This window comes from Scheffersomyces xylosifermentans, assembly GCF_036884685.1.
Source record: "Scheffersomyces xylosifermentans strain CBS 12540 chromosome Unknown RJT20scaffold_8, whole genome shotgun sequence".
Taxonomy (NCBI): domain Eukaryota; kingdom Fungi; phylum Ascomycota; class Pichiomycetes; order Serinales; family Debaryomycetaceae; genus Scheffersomyces; species Scheffersomyces xylosifermentans.
The window spans coordinates 517,874-542,159 of record NW_027042946.1 but is presented as its reverse complement, the minus strand read 5'-3'; the positions used below and the strand labels follow the sequence as shown (position 1 = coordinate 542,159).

Genomic DNA, 24,286 nt, shown 5'->3' with positions numbered 1-24,286 from the left:
TGGAGATGGAACTGGCGGCTTCAATGACTTTTCACCTGAAACCTAACGGCATTTTCACTGTGTGGGTCAAGATCACGTGAAGCATCACTTACCTGCCGTCCTACAAGCTTTTTACTGCGAATTTTTGGCGTCTCTGTTAATAAGTCCCCTAAACAAGTGACAATTAGGAAGCGGGTTAGATGACGAACGTGGAAGATGGTTCCTAATTGGAGATTAGATGTGTGGAGTACCAGGGGGTGACAAACAGTATCAAAAATATGTAAAAAGAAACATCAAGCAATTACCATCATCCCAAAGACTTCTCACCCTGAGTCGGGTTCGTAATCTCACTGCGCAACTTGTGGCTTTGAGTCAGATTTAGGCATCTGAGAAATGAGTAAGTACGAGCAATGTTCCAGATTAATCCTCAAATGTCAGATCCCCGTATGTATGAACCATCATTCGATGAAGATAGAGCAACGGTCTAAAGTCATAGAACATCTATATACATGTAGAGAAAAATCAGTGGAAGATAATAGAACTGCACCCCTCGCTAACTGGCTAGAACTGAGCTCGCAGGGCACATCACTTAAACATACCACAAACCCACTGTTGGTACACTCCGATGTTCGGAGGGGGGTTTGCATCTTTAATTTCTCATTTCTCGGTGTGGTTGCAGAACGGGGCCGTAGCACAGTGTTTAAAGAAGTCCCTACCACCGATGTTCCAGGCAGGCCACAGCGGAGCCTAGCGGAGCCCTTCTATATTGAGTTTATTATTACCGCCTAACAGAGCCGTTTTCTGGTGCCGTCGGAGGTTCATGGAATTTTTTTGAATGGAGTATAACTACCGGTGGTTGCCCAGGGAATAGTTGATTTCATTGTCACTATATGTTTTAAGCATCACTGACCTCAGGCAATTTTTTTTGTATTGCACGGCCATTTGGGTATAATTGTTTGGAGGTTTTTACAGAGCAAGTTTAAAATCTTAATATTAATAATCTAATTCGTTGTACCATCTATATTTCTTTTCTTGTGTTTTTCATCCCAAAAGATTTTATTTATCATCATTCCATTTGCCGTCTTGACTTTTGTTTGTCAATTAATTGCAACAGTTATTATTTAGTGGTCCCACGAAGTGTTTTTAAGATTTGAATCCCATCTCATCTCGAAATTTCATAGCCAGTTCCGTTCCCGTACCAGCACCGAACCACAAACCGCAGAGCGTACCAGATCATCACGTCCTTGCTAGCCCCCAACAACACAATAATAAAACAAACAAGAAGACTCACTCACTATACTTCATCTCACTATACACCAACACGAACAATAGTGATCACTATACACCACCTCACTATACACCCAACCTCGCTAACACTCTAAAACCATTGCCTCAATAACAAACCTCGTACAACACACCCCTACCTCAATATCTAATACCCCCATTCCCTCACTGCACACACTCCCCATTTTGATGATCACTGATTTCGTTAGCCGCCATAACAAAATTACTAACGATCACAGTACTTCCAATAGGTCTTCTTCTTATAGTCATGATTCCTCGTCATCTCCAACTTCTTCTTCATCGCCATCTCCGCCTCCTCAGCATACATCCCACTCTGGTGAACACGACGACGTCTTGATGGGACAACATTATTCACATCCGTCACTTCACCACCACCACCAGAAGTCCTCCCCAGAAAGCTCCCTTAGCCATGAAAACTACATCGCTAATCTGCCTCTGTTGAAGAAGAAAAGAGCTTCATATTTCCCGCTGGAATCCCATGACGAGTCCTTGCTCATCCCATCGACTCCGGAATTCACCACCCTTGTCCCGGTAACATCTCCACCAGACGACCGTACAGACCACCATTACCCATCGACTTTCTTCTTATCGCCAATCACTTCCAATGACTCGGCTAGGACAGAAAACGACGATAGCATCATCATTGACGATGCCATTCCAGATGAGGAAGAACCTCTCTCGCCAGCATCCTCGTTTACGTCAGATATCACCGATGACCAGCATTATACAAACAAATACACCCAAAATGAGTTCTTCTCTCCCCTCTTGTCGCTCCCCCTCGAGATCCTTTATCGTATCATTGAGATCGTCTACTACGACAACCACAATCTCAATTCCATTAATCTGAATCTCGAGACGTTCTCCAATACAGTTCCGCTACTTTCAAGGAAATTTCACCAGCTTTCTCTCTGCTTCTTGTACAAGTACGCTATCTTCAACCGTCCACACAGTTTTGACAAGTTTCTCCATAATCTCAAGAAAAACCGTCAAATTGGAATGTACGTAGAATTCATGGATTTCCAACAATTCACCCTGATTGGATTGGGAAGAACGGGTCGCATGAACCAAGAAATCCAGATGGTGACATCTAAGACTATTGCCAAAGCCCTTAGTTTGACTCCAAATTTGATGGAATTTCTCGCTTCAGAGAACATCCAGGACGACATGGACGTCCATGTGTTGAATTACTTGTTCAATGGGTTAAGCAAAATCCGGGCGGTAGACTTCTGCGGAGCTAGTAGTGAACGCTTCGTAAGAGCATTCCAGGAGTTGGTTATTGTTGACGAAGATGTCGATATGGACCAAACCGTCTCAGAAGAAGACCGCATGATAATTGAGGACAATGCCACCATTTACTCTGTCTCGATCAAACCAGCAAAGAATCTCTCTAATTTGACTAAGGTTTCGTTCCACGATTGCTCCAGTCTTACTACAGATATTTTCATCAAGATTTTGCCACATTTGATCAACTTAAAGAGATTAGACCTCAATCACACCGCCATTACATCCACCATTCTCCTAAACTACCTTCCAACATCCATAAAACTCACGCATTTATCTTTAGCAAGGTGCTCACAGCTCACCACTAAGGATCTCATTAAGTTTCTTACACAACATCCAGCTGTTCTGCAGAATCTGTTGCAATGGCTCAACCTCCAAATTGATTCGAATGTTGTCAGTCCTTTGACAGACATATATTTGTTGTTCACCCTCAAGAACTTGAAGGCGGCTGATCTTCGTTACATCAATCTTGGTGGTTTGCCCATTACGAATAAGCTCCTCCATGTGATCAAGCACAGGTTCCCTAATCTTGAAAGTGTGTCAATTTCCCATGCCACACTAACCCACACAGATATACACGAATTCCTCAAAGAGAGCGAAGCCATCAAATTCTTAGACTTGACAGGTATCAAGCAATTAACAAGATGGAACTTAATCAATCTTTTGAAGGCCAACTTCCACTCGCCACTCCGTGCAATCGAATTTGACTACAAGATCTTGTATGACTTAACCAGTAATGGAGAATTTATTAAGATCACTCCAATTCAGCAGTCATTCATAGAGGAGGCACAAGCTCCTCAGGTATGGAAGTTTTACGACAACGAAGGTAGACGTTCTTGGATCTATAAACTTTCGGATAATGATCCCGAATACAAATCGATCATCAACGGACGCAAACCTTCAGTCAACATTCAGTCCAATTTGGTCTACTATGATCTTGAAACGGGAAGCAAGATCCTGACTATTGTCAAGAAGCCGGACTTCTTGAAATATGGACTGCGTAAGATCAATTGTTCCATTGGATACTACAATTTGAACAAGTACAAGTCCAAGAACTACCAGGAGGACGTCTGGCCAGTAGAGTTCAGTCAGAGAGGAATTTACAACTACTATTCCTTGAATGTCAAGTGATGCATTAGAGTAATAGTTATATTTTGCATGTATACTTCATGAATTTATGCCCTTAGTAGAGATATCACGTAGAACATTGTAGATGATTGTACTCAAAATTTCTATTATCTTTTCATAGACCTCCTTCACAACAAGTCTCCAAATATTGCTATTCTTGAACCCATTTCTCCTTGGATATATACACTTTTTGCAACTAATCCATTCATTGTCTTTCTCGGTACGCGAAAAATTTATAGCCGAAATTGTTTGTTCCTCGGCTAAACCCCCTATTGATAATAGAGTAACTTATTATGATATACATTGTTAAGAAGGAAGTTCTAATGCAGGTAAATTGGTATTTGACATGGTAGTGATGTTGTGACGACTTCATTAGAAATGCTGTAAGAGGATTCTAACAAATTTTGGTAAATACCAATTCATATACATGTTCTTACTCTCTATTCTTACCATACCATAGTTAAAGACATATAGTGAATACCCCGACAGTCACCATTTATAGACTAGTATTCTTCAACAAATGAAAAAAACTTAAAGAACTATATTAGTAAAATCTGCAATAATGCCACTTCTAGCACCTTCAATTACGTACCACCAAAAACCATCGTAAATAGCTAAATATTCACTACTGCCGACGGTAACAGCTTCTCAAAATGTCTATTTCCGTATTAGTGAGGATCGGTCGTAATAGTGAGGAACCGATTCTACGATACTTCATCACTACACCAAAACAACGAATACAAACCACTATACAGTAGTGAACTCAAGGAACAGTCGGCCTACACCCACCATATCAAGGACCAATGGCTCCTACAACAGTATTTTCTCGTTTCACACCAAACTGTTAATTGGAACCATTTCCGCATGTGGGATACGCCGAGGCTAACCCCACATAAGCAGGCTCCATATATAAACGAAGAGCCGATCACGAACTGAAAAATTTGAATTCGAATTAGAAAAGACAAGTCTTCTCTTCTTCTTGACTACTTTACCTCTTAGTCGAAATCAACCACTATGTCCGCTCCTGAATTGACCGAAGTAAGACATCCCATCGACAAGCAGAACCTCACGGACTACTTGAAGAACGTTACCCCACAATCCACAGGCACAACGTTGGGAGTTCGGGTTCCAGACTTCTCCAAGCTCGAGAGTTTGGATATCAAGCAGTTTAAGTTCGGCCAGTCAAACCCAACTTACTTGTTGACTGATGAAGACACGGGAAGAGAATATGTGTTAAGAAAGAAGCCTCTGCCAAACAAGAAAATCATCTCCAAGTCTGCTCATGCAGTGGAAAGAGAGTTCTTCATGTTGAGGAGCATTGGATTGTTAAATGAAGATCCTCAAAGCAAGGGCAAAGTCCCTATTCCAAACGTCTACTTGTTGTGTGAAGACGAGTCGATCATCGGATACGTCTTCTATGTCATGGAGTACATCAAAGGTGTTCTGATCAAAGACCCTGGTATGCCAGGTATTCCCGAAGAAGACCGTAAACTCTACTGGAACTCCATCATAGATACAATCAGCAGTATCCATCTTTTGGACGCTGAAAAGTTGATTTCAAACTTGCCACCAGCACATTACCCACAATTTCAGAACTTAGAAAAGTTGAAGAGCTCCACGTATTTCCAGAGACAAATCCGGACTTTAAACTCAATTGCAAACTTGCAAACCAAGCAAGTAAAACCTATTCCTGATTTTGACAAGATCTGTGATTGGTTGTTGAAGACGGCTCCCCGTGATCCAACAAAGTTAACTTTGATTCACGGAGATTGCAAAATTGATAACTTTTTGTTCGATCCCACGACGAAGACCGTTAAAGGTGTCTTGGACTGGGAATTATGTACCATTGGCCATCCACTTTTTGACTGGGCCAACTTCTTGCAACCATTCAATTTGCCTAATGCATTGAATACATTCCTCTTAAAACAGACCGACACTGGAAAGGAGAATCCAGCTTCCCTTGATCTTATTTATTCTGTTCTTGGAAGATATTCTGAGAAGATTACCTGGGACAGCAATGACCCCAGTAACAATCCAAGTGATCTCTGGTTAGTTGGATTTGTCTTTGGTTTATTGCGCTTGTGTGTTATCAGTCAGGGTATTGCTATGAGAGTGAAACAAGGAAGTGCCAGCTCCAGTCTGGCAGCAGGTCCTGCCAAGTTGTACCCCATATTATCCAATCTTGCTTTGGAAGGTATTGAACAGTTTGAAGAACAGCGTTCGCTGGGCAGCAAGAGAATCAAGAGTAATCTTTAAGGATTAGACGGAGTTTTAGACTATTTAAGAATATATTAATGAGCTTCTTTGAGTAGAGTCATGTAGAGGGGGAAGAAAGAGTGAAGGGTGAAATTTGGATTGATTATAAAGTACTAAGGAAAATCCAATCGTCTGATAATGAATACTATGTTCGAATTTTCCAAGGACTTCTCTTTTATTTACTATGTCGATGAAGCCTTTTTAATAGGGATATCATAACATATCCATAGATCACAAATCACTCATAGAGGGCTTCATTGTATATATCCATAGTAGATGTACTACATAGACATACTAATAGACTGCAATTGCCCTTAGTAGTCAACACACACACACACCAAACCACTAAGTCTCTCCACAATCACATCATTTTCACCAACTCCTAATCAATCCACATCTCTATTCTACCATAAACATTATGTATATTTCCATAGTTAAGGATATCCATTGTAAATGTATTACTTAGACATACTATTACACCTGCTTTCTACTCAGTCGTCAAAACACACACACGCACAAGATAGTTCCACCTTAACTTCATTTTCCACAATTTCCATCATTTCCCTGCTACTCCAAAATAATGCAAATCTCTATTCTACCATTAACATATTTGTAAATATACTAATTATACATACTACTAGACCTCTCCCACCTGCTTTCTCCTCAGTAGTCCACACACATATACCACCACCACATTATTTCCACCTTCATCTTCACTTTCCACAATTTCCACCATTTCCCACCTTCTCCAAAACAATCCGCATCTCCCTTCTACCATCAACTCCTCTCACTTACTTAGCTGCAATTTGCACCCATTTACTCATCCACTAATCCATCATTCCTCCATACAACAATACCCCAATGACCACCATTCAATATTTCTCTCACGTGACATTATTAGTCATAATTTTTCACAGAATCGCACCACCCAAAATTTGGCTTACCAAATCAAGTGAAAAATTCAGGCCCGATAAGTTTCGGTGGGTGAAGAGATTGGTTTTGGAAATGATTAATAGCTGTTCTTTTCTGTTTGTACAAGAGTAGAGAAAAACCTAACTAATACAAGATAAAGTCCCGCTAGTATACTATACTACGAGATAACCAGAAAACTGAAAAGTCAAAGCTAATTCTCATAGAAACTGCACTATCATGTCATCTTTCGGTACTATTTTCAGAGTCACTACCTACGGTGAGTCCCATTGCAAGTCTGTTGGATGCATAGTGGACGGATGTCCACCAAACTTAGAGTTGACAGAGGCCGACGTCCAGCCACAACTCACCAGAAGAAGACCAGGCCAATCCAAGTTATCAACTCCAAGAAATGAAAAGGATCAAGTAGAAATCCAAAGTGGTACTGAAAACGGATTGACTTTGGGCTCTCCAATCGGCATGTTGATCAAGAACGAGGACCACAGACCAAAGGACTACTCAGAAACCGACCTTTACCCAAGACCATCGCATGCTGACTGGACTTACATACAGAAGTACGGTACCAAGTCTTCCAGTGGTGGAGGTAGATCCTCTGCTCGTGAGACTATCGGTAGAGTCGCTGCTGGTGCCATTGCTGAGAAGATCTTGTACAAAGCTAACAAGGTAGAAATCGTTGCCTTCGTTTCTTCTATTGGTGCTGTAGGCATGGACAGAAACCCATTGGACGAGAAGTTCCAGAAAATATTGAACACCGTGACAAGAGAGGAAATAGATGCCACCGGTCCAATTAGATGTCCAGACCCATCTGTGCAAGATGCCATGGTTAAGGAAATTGAGAAATACAGAGACAGCAAGGACTCCATCGGAGGTGTTGTTACATGTGTTGTCAGAAACTGTCCAATCGGTTTGGGAGAGCCATGTTTCGACAAGTTGGAGGCCAAGTTGGCCCATGCCATGTTGTCATTACCAGCCACTAAGGGATTCGAATTTGGTTCTGGATTCTTGGGTACCCAAATTCCAGGTTCTAAGCACAATGATCCATTCTACTTTGATGAGGAGAGCCAGAGATTGAGAACCAAGACCAACAACTCTGGAGGTGTTCAAGGTGGTATTTCTAACGGAGAGAACATCTACTTCTCAGTTGCTTTCAAATCCGCTGCTACCATTTCCCAGGAGCAGCCTACTTCTACCTACGATGGTAAGGATGGTGTTTTAGCTGCTAGAGGCAGACATGACCCAAGTGTTACACCAAGAGCCGTTCCTATTGTGGAAGCTATGACCGCCTTGGTTTTGGTAGACCAATTGCTTATCCAGAAGGCCAGGGATGCTGGTAGACTCATTGTCAGCGCTTAATTCGTGTAGTATAGATATAGTTGGAGTCATAAAATTAAAAGAGTAATCGTAATCGTGGATGAACTTCGTAGAGTTGGAGGAATGAAGGATATGGTTGTTAAACTATCACTGAAACAGAGAAAAAATGCTTCTTCCAGTAGGAGGAGTTATACACTATCTAGATTAGACAGAAAATGACTAGCGGTATTGTAATATCTAATTCGGACTGAATTCTTTGAATTTTGAATCCAATTTGAAAATGGAAGGAAATGAAATCGACTGCAAAAATTGAATTGGGAGTACCAAATATTCTTTTCTATATAAAAGGTTTACGAAATTGACTGCTACGGGGATTTGAGTGTTATTTGTGAAAAAACACTGTTGTTGTCATTAAATCCAAAAAAGAATAAATAGAAATACATCAATAGGATTTTCCCATTCCAATAACATTTTCTATCTTGTATTCAATTCAATAACACTATACGCTACACTGACTCTCTATAGTGGTTCTAGTGTTTTTGTACCACCCATAATACAAGAACAACTATATGGCCAAATAATAACCAGGACCAGTCAAAATTTTCCAAATTAACAGCCCATCCTTATATCTCTACTGCTTTAACCTAGATTTCACTACACTTTCACCATAAACTAAACCATTGACCATCTTCTCCATACTTAACAGATGCAAAATTGCAAAATTGCAGTCGTGTACTGTCCACTTCCAATTACACTGTAACCTTACGCCCTAACAGATCAATGGTTACGTATTTAACAGAGGTACACCATTTAACAGAGGTACACCATTTAACATACATAAGCATATTATAAAACTCTATAAATTTATACAGCTATGCTTGCCACTTCATCCACGATTTCTGTTGCATCATTATCTTCATTTTTGCCATTTATAGTCCCCATTTCATTCCTATTCCTCTCTCTTTCCTTAACTCTTAGCCTCCCCCAATTCTCTCTTCTTACTCACCATAGAAGCGCATACAAATACGTTGCAACCAGTCGTGTGCCAACCATTTCTATATAGAACAAAGCACGACTTTACAGGACTACATTGTGTCAGACGACACTGGCACCGACACATTTTAGAGACTTCACAGCTTTCAATAACAGTACTGCCCCTAACACAATTCTATATCCATTTAATGATTTCCATGATCCACCACCTTCACTCACCACACATCACCCATCACACTTCACACATAACGAATTACTACTACACATCCTCTCTCCCTCCTCCTAAATATAGAATTGCAACCGGTCGTGCCCTCACCACCCTCACTGAACGCGTGTCAGCAACGAAAAAATCAGAGTCGATCAACAAACTAACAAATTATTCAGTGTTATGGTAGAGATCGTCCCGTTGAAGAGATATACGGTCATTGTTGCACCACGGCGGTTAGTCAGGAAATCGACGGAATTATATCCAATTGAGCGTCGCATCCATCACAGCTAGTTTTACAGCCATGAAGTCCATAACATACGTGCTTTTCTTGGTGTTCTGCCAAGTCATTGCCGCCCACAACATCTTGTTGGGACCATACGGAAAACAGTGTTTCTTCGAGACGTTGAAGAAAAACGACGAGTTGGCCGTCAGTTTCCAGGTCGGCTCCAGAAACCCCCACAACTCCGAGCAGTACACGGTGGATTTCCATGTCATTAGTCCTAACGATCAGGTTCTCTTGAAGAGAATCGATTTAGACCACGGAGATGAGAAGATCAAGGCTGCCACCAACGGTAAGTACACTTACTGCTTTTCCAACGAAAAGACCAGTAGAGTCGACTTGGATGTTTCTTTCAACATCCACGGTGTTGTGTACGTCGATGTCAATGACCCTAAGTCGGACACTTTGGACTACGCTATCCAGAGATTGAGTCTGTTGACCAATGACGTCAAGGACGAGCAAGGATACTTGGTTATCAGAGAAAGAACACACAGAAACACCGCCGAGTCCACTAATTCCAGAGTCAAGTGGTGGTCAATGTTCCAAATCCTCGTTGTCGCTGCCAACTCCATGTTCCAAATTTACTACTTGAAGAGATTCTTCGAGGTCAAGTCCGTGGTCTAAGTTCAAGAACACATTTAAATAGGCATGTATGTAAAAAGTCACATAGTCTTCGTACGGAAGGAATACTACTAATCAATAGACCTTAATTCCAAATAGTAGAGAAATCATATGTAGAGCTTATGAAAGTGGTATAATCAGATCCATATATCGTCACGTGACTATTACCTACCTTCAGTTTATTTGGTAAAGCCTTTCTTTGAAATCAATTTATGGTTATTCTAACAGTGAAAGGTTGGCATTGAAATGGAGAACTCGCTGACTCAGTAATTAGTTGCAGAAGCTTATTCCTGAGAGATTTATCGCTAGCGAGAGATCGAAATATATCACAAGTGATTCACCTACGGAAAGGAAGTCTCTCCAAATTGATAGAAAAATGCAATTCAAAGTTAACTATAGCCATTTTATAGCCACTTCATTAGCTACTATGCAAAACTTAACCCAAGTCGTACTTTCCATATTTTATTTCATTTTCATGGGGAGCTTTTCCCCTATTCCATCCCCCACTTAGTCCTCGTCTGACACATCCTCGGGAACAAGTGAAAAATTCAATTGTCTAACGCTAAGCTAAACTACGCGGATAGGGATGAGCCTTAAACCCTTTGCTTAATGGCTGTATAGCTTCATAATACCGCAGCGCAACGGTCAACCTAGACGACAACCCGTACCTTTTGGAGCATCCGCTTAATCCCAGTTGATCTTCATCACAAGCGGCATTAAATGCTTCCCCCATCATCCGGACTTCTGGAGACAAGACAGGTTGCAAGATCTGGGATTAATATTGTCACGTGATCGAAGCTAGTATTTTGGTTTTGGTTCTTAAAGCCGCCAGTTGAAGGAAAAATACGTAGGATTCTGTCATGTATATAATATACAGTAGGTTGTACCTTCCTTTGACGCGAGGATCACGTGATAATCTTTAAAACCAGTAATAGTTTCCTCTGGTGATGGGGAGAGATAGAGATTGATGACGAAGCCATAGGACGAGATGAAATGGACTTCCTAGTGCATCGCGGAGTCGTCAGCAGGTGGAGCATAGCAAGTGTCAGAAAATGGCGAGAATACGGCCAGAATATGGTTAATTGCTGCGGATCTCAGTCAGCGAAGTGTCTAGGTGGCATATTATGAGAAGAGGTGGCATTATATAATATGGAGAAGGTAATAATAGCGTAGACACATTTCGTCCATTACGGTAAGATCTGGGGTACTACACGGAGTCTTATATGGATTGTAGAAAGAGGGTATTCTGGAGAAAACCGTGATATCGTCATATATGAATTGCAGAGAATGGGCTTCTGTTAAAAGCCGTTCTGTTCATACGGCATTAGAGATGATCTTCTTGACGTTTTCAGCTATTTTTCACCAGACTTTCTATACTCTCTCACCACTATGAAATCATCTCGTCTCATACTCCAATTTCTGTGACATCATTGGCCTGGCGTCTACGGAGGGCTATTGTAGTTGCTGATACTATGACCTCTTTGAAATAAGAATGCTGTTCATTGAATTCGACGCCACCTACTCTGCGTACCACCATTTCTGTCATGTTTTCGGTATTATTTCATTATCTCAGTTCACTCTCGAGCTACTCTATTCATACTACGACCACGTCTCCACCAACCCTCTATCACCCACTTAAACTACCACCTCCACCACCTCTATCCCCAGATACACCGTTGTCACGTGAACTCTCACCCTACAGAAACACCTCTTCCTCCTTCCTAACTTCCTCACTGCCTTTCCCTGCTCCTCCTTCCCTCTTCCCTCATTCCTCCTTCCTCCTCCACATCCATCTCTATCTTTCCTCCTTTCTTCCCCCAGCTACCCCTCTTCTCTAAAGCCCGCACAAAAGGATTTACCCGCTGGTTCCTGTTTCTTGTTGGCATCTGAATCGCTTTCTGTCGCCCAACCTGTTCTTTCCGATAGTGGTTGTTGCTGAGGCATTAATATTATATCGACAGTACATGGTGTGTTTTGTGTGTGTTGTACAGCGTTAATAGTGGGTATTGTATAGTGTTAGTGAAAGTCATACACTGTGTATTGTGTATTGTAAAGTGTAAAGTGTATTGTGTAAACTGGTTTGTGTAAACTGTATCGTGCATAGTGTATATTGGCTCTTGTGTAGAGTGTGTTTGTCTTGTGTCTTGTGGATAACTATATATAAGTAGGGTTTCGCATCCACTGAAGTCAACTGTAGTTTCGTTTATGGTTAGTCGCATCTTTTAACGTTGGTTTCATTATCTTTCTACATTCGTGTTAGAGTCGTGTTAGAGTCGTGTTAGTCTCGTATAACATTGTTGAACCGTGTTGGATACCTCATTATTTTTGCTAACTACCAAAAAATCCCCGTTGTTGTTAATACTAATAGTTCTTATCACTATTCATTATCACAGTACTACCGAGAGCGTTTTTTTCTTCCATCCACCGAAATCTCTCCCCACCCCACCCCACCGAAAACTGATTAAACCATGTCCTACTTCGCTGGAATCAAAGAATTACCCCCTGACCCTCTCTTCGGGTTGAAGGCCCGTTTCGTGGCAGACCCTCGTCTGGACAAAGTCGACTTGGGTATCGGAGCATACAGAGACAACTCCGGAAAGCCATGGATCCTCCCAGCAGTGAGACTTGCCGAGGCCCAGTTGGTCAAGTCCCCCACCTACAACCACGAGTACTTGTCGATTTCAGGTTTCGAGCCTTTCTTGAACACCGCTTCCAAGGTGATCTTGGGTGAAAACTCCAAGGCATTGAAGGAAAAGAGAGTTGTTTCCCAACAGAGTTTGTCTGGTACCGGTGCCTTGCACGTTGCTGGTGTGTTCTTGAAGGAATTCTACACTGGTGAGAAGACCATCTACTTGTCCAAGCCAACTTGGGCTAACCACCAGCAGATCTTCAACACCATCGGCTTCAAGGTCGACAGCTACCCATACTGGAACAACGACACCAAGTCGTTGGACTTGAACGGCTTCTTGTCCACCATCAAGTCGGCTCCTTCAGGCTCCATTTTCTTATTGCATGCCTGTGCTCACAACCCAACTGGTTTGGACCCAACGCAAGAGCAATGGAAGCAAATCTTAAAGGAATTGGACGCCAAGAAGCACCTTGTTTTATTCGACTCGGCCTACCAGGGCTTTGCTAGTGGAGATTTGGACAAGGACGCCTTCTCCATCAGATATGCCATCGATGAGAACGTTCTCTCAACTCCTGTCATCATCTGCCAGTCGTTCGCCAAGAACTGTGGTATGTACGGTGAGAGAGTCGGAGCTATTCACGTCATTCCATCTCCAGAAGCCAATGAGCCTCTCAACAGAGCTGTGAAATCCCAATTGAACAAGATCATCAGATCAGAGATCTCCAACCCTCCAGCCTATGGCTCTAAGATTGTTTCTACCATCTTGAACGACCGTGCTTTACGTCAACAATGGGAAGCTGACTTGGTCACTATGTCATCAAGAATCATCAAGATGAGACACAAGTTACAAGACTTATTGGTTGAATTAGGAACCCCAGGTACCTGGGATCACATTGTTAACCAGACCGGTATGTTCTCATTCACTGGTTTGACTCCAGAAATGGTTGCCAGATTAGAGAAGACTCACGGTGTCTACTTGGTATCCTCCGGTAGAGCCTCAGTCGCAGGTTTGAATGACGGTAATGTCGAGAAGGTCGCTAAGGCCTTTGACGAAGTTGTTAGATTTTACTCCAAGCCAAAGTTATAAATGGGTTATCATAATTTATAGTTTAGACGATAATGGAAGACATAGAAGTATATGATACTAGATAGAACGGATGTAGTTGTTGACATTTGAGAGTAATGTAAAGGCCATTTCTTCACTTCTAGTATGGCTATTGTTCCAAGTAATAGTTGTGAAATATATGGTAGCGCCTTCGTATTTTGCAGCTTAATATACGGTGGGGAAGCAAGGGGAAGCCAGAAGAGAGCAATGGGATAGTAACAAATCAAGTAATGATTCCAAAAGTTGTAATTATGTGACCGTCCACACTTCAGTTGTACACTTATATTTATGTAACTTCCTTGACATATACAAATTTTATGTAAAAGTTATGTAGAAGTTATGTCGAAAGTACTTCGTCAGGACCATAAATTTACTACAGACAGCTGTCCATCAGATCCCGCTAGTACTTTATATGCTCGTGATACTAACAGACTCGAAGACTTCTATCACTCTTTTTGCACGTCGGTTAACTCATAAGACGTCTTATGATCAAGATTCCTCGAAACATATACATCTTCATCTACAAATCTACAGCAATTGATACTTATTTTATATATTTATAATTTTGGTCTGCCAACTCTCAACATGTATGTCTATAGAACATCAGGAAGAAAACCGAACAAACATTAAAGTCACTATAAGCGACCATTTTGGATGGTGGAAGTATAGGGGAAGGTTGGATTTACAGTTGAATGACTTTGATCGGAAACATATAAACCCTGTTTAATTGTACACTGATTTAAGTTATTATTATATATAGGATGAATGCAAGATGTTTGGACTCAATGCTATATTAAATTTACTTTCTTCTGAAAGAACAACCTTCAGTCAACTTAGCCTTACCACCGGATGGAGTACATAAAACAGTAGAACAAGAGTCACAGGTGACGGCGGTTTGAGCGTGGGAGAAAACAGTGGTGATGTTTAAACAACCTTGACACTTAACATCCATGAAGTAAGATCTTGGGGATTGAACCAAGGTCTTCAACTTGTGTTGCTTAGCTTCAGTAGCTGGGTTTGGGTGTAATAAATCTTGAACTAAAACCTATAAAATATATTGTTAGTATTATGAATGATGATGAATTGAATACCCAGTGATTACGGACAGCGGATTTTACATTGATCTTTGGTGGTTTTCATTTACTGTTTCTAAAATTGTTATTGCTTTAACATTGCTGGATTGATTGGAGTGTGATGACTTTAGGGCTTGGTGTTCTGTGATTCCTTGTACTTCGAGTCATGGATGGTCCATGCCAGCTTCATTCTACGGGTTCTGAGCTTCATATTAAATGGCTCTTGGTGGTATTTCAATGCTTTCATTGTTACAAATCGTTGTCTTCATTTTTAATGATCATTGCCTTTCATCTTGAATTTTTCACCCTGTCACTCTTTCATTACGATTACACAGTCAGTCACAGAATCACAACCTCTGTTTCTTATTCACATCTGTTTGATCAACATATCAACATAACTCTCTGCTTCCGCATCTCACTTCTGGCATGTGTCGTCTCTAGACATACCATTTTTGCTTCTCTGTTATTATGCTTGTCTGAGAAGAATCCGTTCCTTTCAATTCGTGTAAAACTTTTTTTGTATTGTAGTGATGATAGATTTTTTCATTTTTTTCACCACTGTGAGCATAGGAGTGTGTACAAGATGACTATGGAGGTTGTTAAAGAGACGCATTTTTAGAGAGTGCGCGCGGAAGAGGTGATACACGTGATATAAATGCGCAATCACGTGTATTGGTTGTGACTGCTAATGACAAAGAAAGACAAGAGAGATGGGAATGTATGGAATGTATGGAATAATGATGCCATGGTGGAAAATACGATTCCAGAATGAGGAAATGGTCAATGGACACGAGCCACAAATTTGTGGGAAGGATGGTGAAGGAAATGGGGTTCCCTGTTAGTGATTTGAAGCGTAGGGGCACGTGAGGATCGGCAGTTTACTAAACTTAGTGAAACGAAATTTCATCAGTCAGAATGGATGGAGATAAAGGGTGATGGAAAATGGGACTTGGGGGCGTTTAGATAAAACTTGGAGTTATTGCACCGTCAACCTTCTTATTTGAACTCGTAGTAATAATGTAGTACTAGTAGTTTCTCTGGAACATACAAGCCCCCCGCAGTCGCCCATCCAAGGTTGAATCGAATCAGTAGGGGCTCTGAGCGGGCTTGTCTTGATTAAACTCGTAGACAAGGAATACGTGGTGCTCCCTTACATACACTTTCGTGACTCTCTCGTAATTCCGACTCTCCGCCTCCAAGCTAACCCCCTACTTGCGATATGATGACCATTTGATAGGTGACATTTCTAAGACCATTCCAGGGCCCAAGGCTCGATCCAACAACTTTTACATAACTACTCACGGCACGGCGGCCGCAACGATGCGAGTCAAGGTTCTGTATTAACATCCAGTCGGCTAAGACTTTAAACAACAAGTAATAGCAATAATTATAAATATAAACATATAAACATATAAACCAATTATAAATTATTGGTGCAAACAATAAAACAATAAAATAATATAAAGTAGTACAACGAAAAACCGCATACATCAAAATTTCGCAGCCATCAACAATTACAACAATTATCAACAACACTCCAAATAGCAAATACCAACCAATAGCAAAACGAATTGACCGTGCTTTCCTCTTGTCAACGTTGATGTCAACCTTGTAAAGGAAGCGATTTGTCAAAATTTAGTAAATGATTCTTAAGACTATAAAAACACTAGATACTAGATAATAATAAAATAATAATAGTAATAATAATAAAGACAAGAAGTAAAAGAGATTGGGATAAGCTTGTTTCCATGCTGTTTCCGTCATCTTTTAGCATTTTTCATTTGTGAAGTCTTCACCCTAGGGACAGCAACTATATATGCAAGTTTATAGATATTAATATCGGAATATGTAAGGGTTTTAAGCTTTACGTCTATATATAAGGCTGGTCCACTTGGATTCTTCTTCTTTCTTCTTCGTCTCTTCCTTCTTCCACGGAGTTTATATAAGATATATAACATGTATAATGTACAAGAATCCACAAACATAAATCATTCTATAAAAGCAGGGCTTTTAATCTTTAAAATTTATCATGACGTCGGTAGATGCTAATAAATGGATAGTGACAACTGTACAACAAATGGAACATAAAATCAATCAGCATTGCAATGGGGCATTAAATAAAGAAGAACTGGAGGCGGCGGCGTGAGAAAAAGATGTAGTAGGGGTTCGAATTTTCATGAAAAGGAGCTTGAAAGGGATTGGAGAATCAGAAAGGAACGACAATGACTCGTTAAATTTATGACTGGATGTAGATTGGGATTGCCTCGAAGAGACAGGCTAGTGCGTCTAGAGCAATTAAACCTCTAGTGTTTAAGTGGTGACATTTTGATTTTAGTTTCGTTTTTCAGACTTTCGATTCTCCCTAAATCAAGAATCATCTAGCGATGCTGAAATCTTTAAAAAAAAATCATTTCACTCACTGCACTTATTTAGTTCCCTTCTTAGGTTTTCTGGCAGCGGCACCAGGTCTGTTGTTTGCAACAGCCGATGGTGGATACCTTGGCTTCTTGTCAGCCGGCTTTAAGATTTGGAATGAACATAACAAACTTTCGTCCACACTCATCATGGCACCGGCGTTGTCAAATTCACCACAGTAGTTAGGAGCGGAGAAAAGTGTTACCAATTGTCTCTTAGAGAAGAACTCGTAACCATCTTCCACAACTTGATGCGCCCTACAGATAAGGTCCATATCGTGCTTCTGTAAGAAACGTGATACCACATCGGGTCCGAATGTGAATGATACACCTCTGTCGTTTTCGGACCATCCGGTGATATCCTTATCTGGGTCAGACCATAATAAATCACATAACAAACCAACATCTGGAATATCGGTTGGTCTCATTACTCTTCTAATCTGCTCCATGGAGTTCAAGTCTGGAGACAAACCTCCGTGCATGGTGAAAATCTTCTCGTCGATAATGGCAGCGATTGGTAAACAGTTGAAACAGTCAGTGAAAGTCTTCCACAACTTAATGTTGTATCTTCTCTTACATTCGTCGTAAAAACCGTAGATTCTGTTAATAGATGCACACTCGTGGTTACCTCTGAGAATGAAAAAGTTCTCTGGGTACTTGATCTTATAAGCTAACAATAAGCAGATAGTTTCAAGCGATTGCTTTCCTCTATCCACGTAGTCACCAAGGAATAAGTAGTTAGCTTCAGGTGGGAAACCACCGTACTCAAAGAGTCGTAACAAATCGTAGTATTGGCCGTGGATATCACCACAGATCTTGATTGGTGCCTCAAGTTCAAGGAGAATCGGCTGTTGGATGAAGATTTCTCTAGCCTTGGTACAAAGGTATCTGATTTCGTGTTCGAGAAGCGTCACTTGCTTACCCGGTCTCGAGCCTCTGACTTCGAGCAATCTGTCGACGATGGAGTCGATATCGGCTTCTTGATGTTCAGCCATGTTGATTGTGTATGTGTTGTGAATTTATTGGGTATTAACAACAATGAATAATTATTGTTATTGTTATTGGTGGTGCGAGCAGCGGCTTATACGAGCTAGTATACAGTGGTTTAGATACTGGTACTGTGGTATATAGGGCTTCCGTAGATAGATTCTGAGATGCTCCGGCTGTTGGCAATGTTACCGTGGGCTACTGGATGCTGGCGGTTTGAAGGTACTGAGGTGAAAACAGTACGAAACTAGCGATGGCGAAGCAGCTGTCCGTTGGTATAACAAAGGTGATAGGTAATGACTCGGCTAAATTTGGGGTGACGAGGGATACAGCGGTCCGTTCGGTTCGAGCTCTAAAATTCGGATTTTCTGCTTCTGAACGTACACACGGATCAGAATGATAGACGACAGTGATGGATGGCTCCTGGGGCGTTGGTATCGTACTATCACCACAAGAAATCGACGGCAACTAAAGTGACATCAAATTTGCTAGTGAGGTTTTTTCCTTCGTTGTGGTTTTCTCAGATGGACAAATGTCGCAGTTTTGAGAGTGTAGGGAGAGTGTGAGAGAGGGAGAAAAACAGCGGGACGCAGTGTGCGAGTGAGCGAGTGAGAGACGTGTCACCAAAGAAATGCGGGCGAGGAGGGAGGAAGAGGAGGAGTAGAAAAAATGGTGAATAATGCGTGGGAAACCGGTGTATGTCCGGGTAACTGGGTGTGAATTAGTAGGGGAATTGGGGAGTATTTTATTATTATTTTTGATTACCGGGGCGAGGCAGGGAGAGGGAGAGAGACAGAAGATGGATTCCGGGGGTATGGATGGATGGGGGGTGAAGCATGATTGGCGGACTGCGAATGGGAAAAAGAGGTGATGTAGAGATTCTAGGCATTGAGGTGGAGAGTGTGAGTGTGAGAGGGAGAGAGACAGACAGAGAGAGAGGGAGAAGTCAAAAGTCAGAGAATGGAGATCAACATATAGTGAATATTGAATTCTGTTGGGTACGATTTTTTTTTGCATCTTTCAGCATAACTTAGGGGCACAGAACGGCCCGACCCCATATACCCTATATTATATTACTATATTTAAAACAAAACCTTGGGTCGTACTACTGTTTGTTTGCTACTGTACTGCTGCTGTGTCACTATTGTTTACATTGTCCCTGGCTAGGGCTCTGTTCTGTGCGCAGAATTAACCGACAGACCCCAAAAACGATGTCGTAATTTCCGACTGTACGTGATTTGAGTTCCGAGCGCGATTGGTTGCCGCACGACATCAGGTCGGTATCCCTTTACAGGCATATTCTGGTTGCTACAGCCAAAGTTCTGTGCTTGTGATCGTCTCGCAATAAACAAGGGGGCCATGACGAAATTTGAAGGGAGGAACAGACGACACTTGAGATAGGCTTAGAAGCAAATTGCGGTTTGTATTTTTGCATTCTGGTTGGACACTTAGGACTGCTCCCCTACCTTCGACACTTTCAATGGCGGCTCTTTTCTTTTGGGCATTATGTCACTGGAACTTTGCTGCTGCACCTGATGTCATCATTATCTAACGAAATGCTATCGGGGGTCCATTCCCATTTCGTCATTCCTATTCTTCCCGATCCTCGGTAATGGCTTGCGACATTCTCGAATTCTGTATTTCGGTTTGCGACAGCCCACCTGACAAAACAAACCCTCCATGAAATAATAACCTGTGTAACTGTATTTACAAGCATTTGTTTGCAGGTTAAAGGTACCGGCAACAACGGACGGGCCAGTGATGATGGATAAGGACATTGGAACTGCGTTTTCAAACTGCTTTGAATTCACTCCGGTGGTTCACGACATAGAATTAGCTGTATAATGACGTTAAATACCACTAATACATGAAACTCCACGATAATCAGTCACACAATCTTAGTTCTGTAGATTACTCTTACCGTGATATTTGTATACTGCATACGTGTTGCTGCTGCAATGTGCAGCTGCCTATGTATTTTGCAACTATAGATGGATCAATGCAACTATTGTTCTGGGGACCTATTACAATGGCTGGATGCATAGAAGGGTGTGAGGGTGTTAATCTTCACCAGTTATAGGTCTCATTTGATCTAACTGGGGAAAAATCTTCGCTCTAGCGGACATTTCAGGAGATTAGAGAGAAGGAGCACAAGAGAACACAGCCAGGGGCAGAATACTACAAAGAAATTCTCCTTAGATATGGCACTACTCCTGGTATCTACCACGTACAGAAAATGCGCAGGCAAGTGGAATCCGATGCCAGCTCTTTCATCTGATGTAACCAATTGAACAAAAGGAGCCATTGCTGCTATCATGCCATGGCTTTTTGTGGTAGTACAGCTGAGCGCTTAAGCGTAATTGAGGCAAATCCTCAGATAATAAGACAAATATCTGGAAAGGCCGTAGGTATGGAAGCTATAGTATTAAGGTAACGATTAAGAAGGGAGTTGAAATTTGAGCAATGTAGCAATTCCGTTGAAGGAGCGGGTTTTAATTGAGGTGGATGACACCACCGAGCTGAAAGAAATTCAGGAACAAAGATAATGAATATTTGGAGTTGAGAGAACAACTTGAATAGAAAAGATCCAAGAAGCTTCTTGCTCAAGCCCTGTATCAACTGCAATATTCCAAGGAAATCACCTTCTGTCAAGAAGATAGCGGAGAAGTTATTACTCAAATTCAAAGATTCTTACTTGAAGACTCTCCACAATGAGTATTTTCTACTTGGCCGGCTTTGTATGGTAATCGAAAGTAATGAAAGATGCATAAATTTTATACTTATAAAATGAATAACTTCATTACCCATGAATGCAATTTTTGTTGATCTTATTTTATATCGTCAAAATGAATAAATTCTATTAGAAAATCCTCTGGATATCAACATTTTATCGCCTTTTATAAATTCATTTTTACTTCACGCTTCTGTAAATCAGATTCATCTCGGATTCAACTTGCATGTAAATTATCTTCAGAAACATTTAGATTGAAGTCTAATCCCCTACTACTTATCCCGTCCAATAATCCAAATATAAATATAACATAAATTATATAATATATATACAAACTATACTTATACCACCATCATCCTACTATACAGTATCATCAAAACTCACGTGATCCCCATTCTGACATACCTTAACATCTAACATAATGAAAGTGAATGAATTGAATCTATAATAACCACATTCTTTCATTGAAGCTATTTCTTCTTTGTCAAGAACCACATGAGTCAACAGAAACAGGCACCGCCCTTCGAAAACATCTACTCAAATAAGAAAGTTGCCGAGGCCGACGCTAAACCATGTCTCATCTGCTACAAACCAGCTACCACAGTATTACTCTCGGAGAATAAAGTAGACTTCTTCTACACTTGTGTTCTTCATCTTCAAGATGAACATTTTGCTCTGGCGTTACCCAATGAAGCCTACAATGAACTCTTAAAAACTAGAGACGAATTGGAGAAAAATTTGGAAGATTTGAAGAAACAAATGGATGCTGTTAAGCCATATATTTGGAATAAGCTCATGTACGAATATATTCCTGGAATGGGACAAACCGATAAGAAAAAGGACGATAAGGACGATAAAGGCGATAAGAAGAATTCCGAGTCTCATAAAAGTAATAACGAGAAGTTTAAGGAACTTGAACAGGAAACCCGTGAAAAAACGATCAAGCTATCAGAGGTGAAAATTCAGATCGCCCAGTTTCGATTCACATCTTACAAATTACATCAAGATGTGTATAGGAGTAGATTGCAGAACTATATTAAGATAAAGTTTAACCGGGCACGGAACCAGAAGATCCAACTGGATCCCTCGTTCTTTCCGTCGGCACCAACCAATAAGTTGGAGTAGGGCATTATGTGGACATAGAGTATAGAATTCGTATATAGGGAAAGTGTGGGAATGTAGAGGTAGTGATGGCAATGATATGTATGATATAATGATATAGTGATTTTATTTGAATTGTAGGGAGGGATGTTGCGATTTGTAATTATTATAATTGATCATGATTCATATGAATACTTGAGTACGCAAAAAATGTAATGAAATATGTCAAGCACAATATACTTGCTCCGTAAAATGCTAAGGAAAGTGAAACTTAATGAACTCAATTGACCACCTTTTCGTCAAACCAGTTCTCCCATGTCTCGACCTTGTTCTTCAACACAGATCCGGCAACAAAATCCATGTTACCCTCTAATTGGTCAAATGAAAACTTGTTGTCCGGTCTTCCAACGACACTCAACCAGAATTCTCTCAAGGTATCGTGGCCGATACTGCTGTAGTAATGGTCGTCAGAGGCGCCGTCTTCTTCGCTCTTGTCAATTCCAGATTGCTTGTCAACAGTGTTCAACTCGTTTTGAATCAACTTGTTGATCTCGGCCTCAAGGACACTCTTGACTTTGTGGACAGGGATAGAGTCAAACAAGTCGTTCTTGTTTATGGCAAAGAGGAAATCAATTCCATTTTGTAATCTCTCGGTGACCAGGAACAAGTTGAATAAGAATTTGGCAATCATTTCAACATTCTCGTTGTTATTAAACCATTGAGACGACGAATCAATGACATAAACCACACCTCTAACTTTTTGGAGGGTGATTTGCTCCAATAACAAAGTGTAGAATAACTGGAAGTATTTCAAATGACCTGGATAATCAACGATTTGGAAAGTTCTTGAAACAGACTTGTTGGCAAAAGGCAAGTTGATAGTACTGATATTTGGTTCCATGGAAGAGACTGTAGGAGTGAAGGGTCTTTTCTTTCCTTCTTCTTGGGCATCATCCAAGAAACGGTAGAATAACGAGGACTTACCTGCGTTGTTGGCACCGAGAATGAGAAACGATGGCTTGAAGTAAGGAGATGAGTTTGAGGACAAGGCCTTTGAAAATCCACCTGTTTGAAGGAAGAAGAGGGCAAGCACTATGACCAATCCGAGGAGGATTGTGATCAAGATCTGTTGTACGAGGTCCATTGTTTTATGAAGATGAGATGAATCAGATAAGTATATCCAATGAGTTTATGACAATTGACAGTCTATGACAGATATGAATGTTGGAAATGAATTAGGACCGGGATATTGATTATACCACTGGATTATAGCTAACTATGAGCGAATATAAACAGGAATGAATGATGATGTTAATGAATGAAATTAATGAATAAACGGTGGCTTTCAATATAACAGCAGAAAGAGTAAACGGGGCAATTTGACTTTGAATAGCTGAGTTTCCCAGGAAAATCGTTATATCATACAATAACACTAACTACAACAACAGCAATAACAACAATGAAATCAATGTACCAATGTTAATTAGCAGTAATCGCTTCGACTCCTAATAGCTTGATAGATATCAACAACAACAGCAACAACAACAATAACACTCTACCAGAAAGAACAACCATTAAACATTAAATTAAAACGGAAGTCAACTTTTTACCGCCGTAACGATTTCTTGCAACATTTGCAAAAACTGAGAGCGAGCGTCATTTTGGTTGGTGTAGTGATGTTTTTGGGTGGATGGATGATTTTCTGTCTGATTTTCTGTGTGAAGTTCTGTGTCTGAGACGTTTTTGTCGTCGTATGGGAATACGTATGGGGTATGTGAATGGATATGTGCATTGTATGTGTATATTATGTGAACGTTATGTGTATTATGTGAATGGGTATGTTTATTTGTATGTGTATGACGTTTGACGTATCGTTTACAGAGTTTTAGTTTGACTTCGTTTTGACGGGTTTTGGTGGGGTTTTGTGTGGGTTTTGAATGGGCTTGTGTTTGTA

At 40.8% G+C, this 24,286-nt stretch overlaps 9 protein-coding genes across 9 annotated transcripts; 6 read left to right on the top strand and 3 right to left on the bottom strand. All coding sequences in view use genetic code 12, as the record gives it.

Moving 5' to 3' along the window:
- Positions 1 to 1,620: 1,620 nt before the first annotated feature.
- On the top strand, positions 1,621 to 3,758 carry RJT20DRAFT_122795 (uncharacterized protein; the record flags this gene model as incomplete). The annotated part of the gene is made up of 2 exons (XM_064915946.1): positions 1,621 to 2,562; positions 2,665 to 3,758. The coding sequence occupies 2 exons, from the start codon at positions 1,621 to 1,623 to the stop codon at positions 3,694 to 3,696; spliced, it is 1,974 nt and encodes a 657-aa protein (XP_064771897.1). The 3' UTR covers positions 3,697 to 3,758.
- Positions 3,759 to 4,707: 949 nt separating this feature from the next.
- RJT20DRAFT_99968 (uncharacterized protein) lies at positions 4,708 to 5,949 on the top strand (the record flags this gene model as incomplete). The annotated part of the gene is made up of 1 exon (XM_064921784.1): positions 4,708 to 5,949. The coding sequence occupies one exon, from the start codon at positions 4,708 to 4,710 to the stop codon at positions 5,947 to 5,949; it is 1,242 nt and encodes a 413-aa protein (XP_064771896.1).
- A 988-nt stretch (positions 5,950 to 6,937) lies between these two features.
- ARO2 (bifunctional chorismate synthase/riboflavin reductase [NAD(P)H]) lies at positions 6,938 to 8,607 on the top strand. Its single transcript, XM_064917964.1, has one exon. It carries the CDS (start codon positions 7,099 to 7,101, stop codon positions 8,230 to 8,232), a length of 1,134 nt encoding a protein of 377 aa, XP_064771895.1. The 5' UTR covers positions 6,938 to 7,098; the 3' UTR covers positions 8,233 to 8,607.
- Positions 8,608 to 9,585: 978 nt separating this feature from the next.
- EMP24 (Emp24p) lies at positions 9,586 to 10,376 on the top strand. Its single transcript, XM_064917963.1, has one exon. The coding sequence runs from the start codon at positions 9,693 to 9,695 to the stop codon at positions 10,293 to 10,295; it is 603 nt and encodes a 200-aa protein (XP_064771894.1). The 5' UTR covers positions 9,586 to 9,692; the 3' UTR covers positions 10,296 to 10,376.
- A 2,125-nt stretch (positions 10,377 to 12,501) lies between these two features.
- Positions 12,502 to 14,229, top strand: AAT21 (aspartate transaminase). Its single transcript, XM_064917962.1, has one exon. The coding sequence runs from the start codon at positions 12,761 to 12,763 to the stop codon at positions 14,006 to 14,008; it is 1,248 nt and encodes a 415-aa protein (XP_064771893.1). The 5' UTR covers positions 12,502 to 12,760; the 3' UTR covers positions 14,009 to 14,229.
- A 337-nt stretch (positions 14,230 to 14,566) lies between these two features.
- RPS27 (40S ribosomal protein eS27) lies at positions 14,567 to 15,654 on the bottom strand. Its single transcript, XM_064917961.1, has 2 exons — positions 15,547 to 15,654; positions 14,567 to 15,071 (listed from the first exon to the last, which is right to left on the bottom strand). Exons 1-2 carry the CDS (start codon positions 15,547 to 15,549, stop codon positions 14,826 to 14,828), a joined length of 249 nt encoding a protein of 82 aa, XP_064771892.1. The 5' UTR covers positions 15,550 to 15,654; the 3' UTR covers positions 14,567 to 14,825.
- Positions 15,655 to 17,057: 1,403 nt separating this feature from the next.
- GLC7 (type 1 serine/threonine-protein phosphatase catalytic subunit) lies at positions 17,058 to 18,738 on the bottom strand. Its single transcript, XM_064921027.1, has one exon. It carries the CDS (start codon positions 18,506 to 18,508, stop codon positions 17,525 to 17,527), a length of 984 nt encoding a protein of 327 aa, XP_064771891.1. The 5' UTR covers positions 18,509 to 18,738; the 3' UTR covers positions 17,058 to 17,524.
- A 2,810-nt stretch (positions 18,739 to 21,548) lies between these two features.
- On the top strand, positions 21,549 to 22,484 carry RJT20DRAFT_63381 (uncharacterized protein). Its single transcript, XM_064921026.1, has one exon. The coding sequence runs from the start codon at positions 21,727 to 21,729 to the stop codon at positions 22,354 to 22,356; it is 630 nt and encodes a 209-aa protein (XP_064771890.1). The 5' UTR covers positions 21,549 to 21,726; the 3' UTR covers positions 22,357 to 22,484.
- On the bottom strand, positions 22,485 to 23,644 carry RJT20DRAFT_63440 (Signal recognition particle receptor subunit beta). Its single transcript, XM_064921028.1, has one exon. It carries the CDS (start codon positions 23,474 to 23,476, stop codon positions 22,613 to 22,615), a length of 864 nt encoding a protein of 287 aa, XP_064771889.1. The 5' UTR covers positions 23,477 to 23,644; the 3' UTR covers positions 22,485 to 22,612.
- Between the last annotated feature and the right edge of the window lie 642 nt (positions 23,645 to 24,286).